This window comes from Balaenoptera physalus (assembly GCF_965194825.1).
Source record: "Balaenoptera physalus genome assembly, chromosome: 10".
NCBI classification, from domain to species: domain Eukaryota; kingdom Metazoa; phylum Chordata; class Mammalia; order Artiodactyla; family Balaenopteridae; genus Balaenoptera; species Balaenoptera physalus.
In genome coordinates, this window is record NC_138889.1 from 10,987,532 (window position 1) to 10,993,531 (window position 6,000).

Below are 6,000 nucleotides of genomic sequence, written 5' to 3' on the forward strand. Positions count from 1 at the left end.
TAAAGCATGGCGAGGTAACAAAGTGCTATTGAATCCACACTCAAAAGTTGACCATATGGGTGGAAAAACAAGTCAACAGGATGTAGTTCTTCCACTGAATTGGGTGTTTGGGGATCTTTTTTTTTTTTTTCTGCCAGTGAGACCATCAAAGCCCAAGTGTGAATTGGAAGGAGAGCTGACAGAAGGAAGTGACCTGACTTTACAGTGTGAGTCATCCTCTGGCACACAGCCCATTGTGTATTACTGGCAGCGAATCCGGGAGAAGGAGGGAGAGGATGAACGTTTGCCTCCCAAATCTAGGATTGGTAAGTCATCTTTCTACCGGTCTATTGATAGCAGGACAGTACTCTCTCCATGAATTCTAAATCTGGTTTTGTCAGCAACTCACAAGGTGACTTTGAAGACACTGCTGGACCTCTTTGAACTTCCATTTTTCATCCTTAAACGGGGACAGAAAAATCTGTCTTTTCTTTCCTCAAATGGCAAAAATAAAAGTGGTAAGGAGATTAGGAATAAATGTACTCTATAAATCCATTATATCTAATTATTGTGTTTAGTATCCCTTAAATGTTCAGAATCTTTTGTAACTTTTGAGGATGCACTGCAGTTTAAAGGAATGTTCACCTTTCTTCCCACATTCCAAAAAGGGATCGAATTTCTCACCTCATCCTTACCAAACCGTATTATATTGATAGAATCTTAGGTCAGTGACACAATAAACGATAAATATAGACCTTGTCACTAGGGGATTACAGTCATCTTTCTGCTTGTGTAGACTACAACCACCCTGGACGCGTCCTGCTGCAGAATCTCACCATGTCCTCCTCTGGGCTCTACCAGTGCACAGCGGGCAATGAGGCCGGGAAGGAGAGCTGTGTGGTGCGAGTGACTGTTCAGTGTAAGTACCCAAAGGGTTGGTTTGGTTTTGTCTCTGCACTGTGGTTCATTGTAAAATGTTTTTAATCACAGGTAAGAGTAAGGTCAACATCTTTATCTCCAGAAGAACATGGCTATCACTGAAATAAATTCAGTAGTTACCAAGGACTGTTCAACAGTTGTAGCTAACTCTGTATTTATAGTATGTGTGAATTTTCCAGCCCCCTAAAGAAATTTATTATATCCAGGAGGGGACCAAAACCAAATGGAGGTTTCCTTCATAGATATAAATTTCCCTTACAAAGGGTAACTTCTGCTCTGTTTGCAGAGCTTCTCTTGTGTCTGCTGTTTCTCAAAAATAATCAGCTAAAAATAATCCTAATGTCAACGAGGCATATTTTGGGGTGTCGTATTCTGCTCCCCTTCAATATCAAGAGGGACAGTCATACACCAAGAAAGGGTATATGGGGAACTCAGGAAGATAGATACAAAGATCTGGAAATACTCATCTTGTCCAGAGCTTATGTTTTTTAAGTCCATGTGTTGCTTAGCTTATGTTTGGTTTTACTTTTGCTTTTGTTTCTGAGAAAACAGATGTACAAAGCGTCGGCATGATTGCAGGAGCGGTGACAGGTATGGTGGCTGGAGCCCTGCTGATTTTCCTCTTGGTGTGGCTGCTAATCCGACGGAAAGACAAAGAGAGATACGAGGAGGAAGAGAGACCGAATGAAATTCGGTAAACCTCCCGCCAAATCCCCTTCCTCACCCAGGCTGCCTTTCTACCGCCAGCTCCACAGTGACCAGCCAACAAAAATGTCCCATTTCCTTTTAATCTTAAATCTGTTAAAAGGATTATGCTGGTGGGTAAGGAGTTCCAGCCTAGGGGCAGGAGGACTGGTTCACCTTGACTTTCTTGTGAAACTATCCGCAACAGGGACTTAATAAACTTTGCGTTCCATCTCGTTGCCTTCCACTTATAAAGGGCATGCAATAAAGAATGGGCCTAGCCTATGGGCCATGAAAGGGTTTCTGCAGACAAATTCCCAGTCAAGGGGATTGCTGTCTAGACATCCAGTGGGGAGTGCCCATTCCCCCAGAGTAACAGGGTGGACCTTCCGGCCAAGGGGCCGCACACCCGCCCAAGCCCGCCGCAAGGGCTCAGGACGCAGTGGGGGGGGGTCCCTGTTTCCCTACGTGGTAGCTCGAGGTTTCCACCTTGAGGAGTTAATCTGGCAACCTCAGAAAGCAGCAGCCGCAGCGGAAGCTTTCACAGTCCTGTGGTCCTAAAATCTATCTTTGCTGTTTCTCCTCTTCAGAGAAGATGCCGAAGCCCCGAAAGCCCGCCTTGTGAAACCCAGCTCCTCCTCCTCGGGCTCGCGGAGCTCACGCTCGGGTTCCTCCTCCACGCGCTCCACGGCAAACAGCGGCTCCCGCAGCCAGCGGACACCGTCCACGGAAGCGGCGCCCCGGCCAGGGCTGGCTACCCACACCTGCGGTCCAGTGGGGCCGGAGGCAAGAGGGTCTGAACCAAAGAAAGTCCACCACGCTACCCTGACCAAAGCAGACAGCACTCCTGGCACGATCCCCAGCCAGAGCAGAGCCTTCCAAACTGTCTGAGTTCCAGCGGACTTGACTCCCATCCTTTCCCAGGAGTCAGGACTCTTCTCGTCATTGACGCCCGGCCACCAGCCACACAACCCCCTCGGACCAAACGAGAGGTCATTGAAGTAGCAGTGACCACTGCATAGGAGAGATTCAAATGAACACTTTCCTTATATGACACTAAACAAGGAAAAGGATGTAAGCTGATCGTCTCCAAAAAGGCATCTCACTGTGCCTTTAGACCAGAGCGGGGGCCAAATCTGTGCATTTGGGGACCAGGACCTGTGGTGAGAAAGGCTAGGGAGAGGGGAAGTGAACACACTTAGAATTCCTCACTTGGGCTGTTTTGTGTCAACACTTTGACTCACCATTGTTAAGAAATGAGGTGTTGTTCATAAATTTTCTATGCATTTCTGCAAACCTACTGGATTGCTATGATTATTCAGAGTCAAGCAGAACCCACAGCCTTATATCACACCTATCTGCACCATGAAAAACTCCAAAAAAGGAAACATGTCTTTTCCATCCTGACCTGACTTCATTTACCAGAAAGTTTGGATATTAATTTCAAGAGGAGTTGAGAAATAGTGGGAGATGGAGAATGATTGAGATTTTCCCACTCTGTTCACTACTAATCTTCCTACTTATATTGAACTAAAAAAAGGGGAGTCCAAAATGTGTAACAAGGGACTGTGAAAAACTTTCCATCTTGATGTTCAGAGGGCCACTGACAAATATCAGAAATATATGCTGGAATAATTGTGGATTTTCCCTCAAATTGGATGTCTCTAAGGACTTCCCTGCTGGATATCTCTGGAGCAAGAAAACAATCATTAGGTGTCATTTAACAATCTCCTTAGAAAGAAGTCTTCTAGAGAAAGAGAGCTTTTCAGAATGCTGGAAGATTATCCAACAACAGTCTCTTCTTTCAGTGAACATATGAAATCAGGATTTCAAGACTGCCTAGACTAAAAAGGGAGATTAGATCAGCTTTCTCTTAATATGTCAAGAAGTGGCATCAGAAGTTCAGCATTGCACCAAACTTGGAGCTTCCTCCATTTCTTTCATTTTCAGAGAAAGATTCACCTGGGACTTTTGCTGATTCTAGGCCTTAAATTATCAAAAAGTTCAGGGATTGACAACCTTTCCTGATGGCACTGCATGGACATCATACCATTCCCTCCTGAGAGGTTGAGACAGAGAGAAATTCAGTATTTTCCAAGTTTAGCCTCTCAGGAAGCCTAGCTCTGGGCTGGAAGGATAGGAAACTAACATTTAGGGCAGAGATGGTGAGGGTAACTAGTGCGTGGCAGGACGGATCTGGGTTAGTGCCTGTTAAATACTGCTGGCATCTTGCAAAGAATGAGCAGAAATGATTTACCGGGATAGCTCTCAGAAGAGCTAACTCATGGGAGAAGAAAGGTATCTGAGAAATAAAAAGAAAGCAGCCTCCAATACAACAACTTGCCTTTTTAATAGTTTTGACGACTCTGCTAGTCAAATTCATCCTATGGCAAGAATGCTAAACCTGAAATAGCCCTTCAAAGACTCTAAAGCAAGTGTCAACAGATCACCAGTGGTAGAGCAAAATATTTCTTATTATTAAAAGGACACGGAGTTCCCTGGCAGGCCAGTGGTTAGGACTCTCCGCTTTCACTGCCGAGGGCGAGGGTTCAAGCCCTGGTCGGGGAACTAAGGCCCTGCAAAGGTAAAAATAAACAAATAAATAGATAAATAAAAATAAAATAAAGTCTTAAAAAAAAAAAGGAGCAGGCTATAGGAAAGAAAAAGTAGTGCTGAATGTGGTGATGAAAGCCCTGTTCCTAAAATGGGAATCAGGTGCTTAAAGGGAAAAAGTTGATCTGGGATTTTGTCCTATTTCTGATTTTCATTTTTACATCTAATTCTCACATAGTACAAATGCATTTCCTTCCAAAGTCCTTTAAGAAATAGGGTTTTATCCTTGAGTGAAAGTTTCATCTTGAGTTTTGTTTTCCTAAAAAAAAAAAATTGGGAAACATGGGGGTGGCTTGGGGGTAACTGGGGGTAATTCCCTGGCAGTCCAGTGGTTAGGACATCATGCTTTCACTGCTGAGGGCATGGGTTCAATCTCTGGTCAAGAAACTAGGATCCCGCAAGCCACGCAGCACGGGCCCAGCCCGCGCCCCCCCCCCCCCCACCAAAAGTTGGGACATAAGAGACATTGAGGAAGTAATGTAAAGAATGCCTGCCATTAGTTTAAGAGGGCTAGCACATTTGGAATGCTTCTTATACTAACACTGCCTCATTGTAAGATATAAACTCCTTACTCCACTTCCTTATTCTTCTGGTAGTGTGGTGTCCAGGCAACATAACACATCTGCTGTGTAATTCTGAGAATTCGCATTCCTAGAGTACCTGAGCCAAATGAGTACGCTAAGGCAGCTGCAGCTGTACCATCACTAGAAATTTGCTCTTATCATTATTTATTACCTTTGAACCTAAGGTTTCCTGCCTATGCCTCTGCAAGCAGGCATCAGTCCCCTTTGCGTGAAAAGGTTTAGATTATTTAAACAGGTTAGTTATATTAGAAGACTAAAATACCAGTTGAATATCCATATTATTTTGGAAATCCATTCATACAGGGTATCTACAAAAAATGTCACAAAACAAATTATTACCTGAAATCTGAGAAATTCTAGGAATTGAAGATTCTGAGAGATAAGGTGCTGAAGTCTTAGTAGTGATAGTGTGCTTCTCTTTCAGTCAGGCTTTTGGGTTCAGATATGACAGGCTCTGGGTTTAAGACAAAGTTTGAGCCACTACTGGTTTCAAACCATATTCCATTAACCTTGCAAGACAAACAAATTTGATTCTTTAATATAAAACAAAAAAGGATAAAATAGATGGTAGAAGAAAAAGTGTTTGTAGGAAGAAGATACAGATGGAATGATGTGGATGTTTAGAAAATAATCATTTCAATAAAATGCATACACTACACTTAGAACTGTAAAATAATGAAGTGATGCCTTTGTTGTTACACTGTATAAGAACAATTTCAAAACTGCCGTTGCAAAAAAGACATATATAATTCTGCTTCATTTCTGGTGTTAAGCTGTTTGTATTTCAATTTTAACTTCTAAGTTGCCTTGTAAATGGGACTGTGTTTGATCACAAAAACCAAGTATTTATTACAGGTGCATCCGTGTCGGCAATTTAAAAATAAATAAGTAAAGGTGATACTGTAGGAGAGGCTGAAGCTCATATAACCTGCATTGGAAATTTATTTATTAGCTTGCTGCCAACTGAAGAACAGAAGAACTCAGACAGAATATGATCTATTATTTATTGATTCCAGTCACAAATATACCAAGCACTTTTTTCTCACAAGGCGAGATACTAAGTAGTCCTGGACAAACCAAGTGATGACAAAGTTCATGACAGAGTTTCTGACCTTAAGGACTTTATCAAAATAACAAATAATATTTACTAAGCAAGTATTTTATATCAAGGTGAAGTGCCAGTAAAAAAGTACACACTACA

The 6,000-nt window shown here is 42.6% G+C and overlaps 1 protein-coding gene across 1 annotated transcript in view; it reads left to right on the forward strand.

Annotated features, from left to right (window-relative positions):
- Positions 1-5,704, forward strand: part of CLMP (CXADR like cell adhesion molecule) — a 93,971-nt gene extending 88,267 nt beyond the window's left edge. The window contains exons 5-8 of the mRNA XM_082410919.1: positions 138-305; positions 776-898; positions 1,471-1,612; positions 2,193-5,704. Coding sequence (XP_082267045.1) covers positions 138-305; positions 776-898; positions 1,471-1,612; positions 2,193-2,493 — 734 coding nt within the window. The 3' untranslated portion in view covers positions 2,494-5,704. The remainder of the gene's footprint in view (positions 1-137; positions 306-775; positions 899-1,470; positions 1,613-2,192) is intronic.
- The last annotated feature ends 296 nt before the right edge of the window (positions 5,705-6,000 follow it).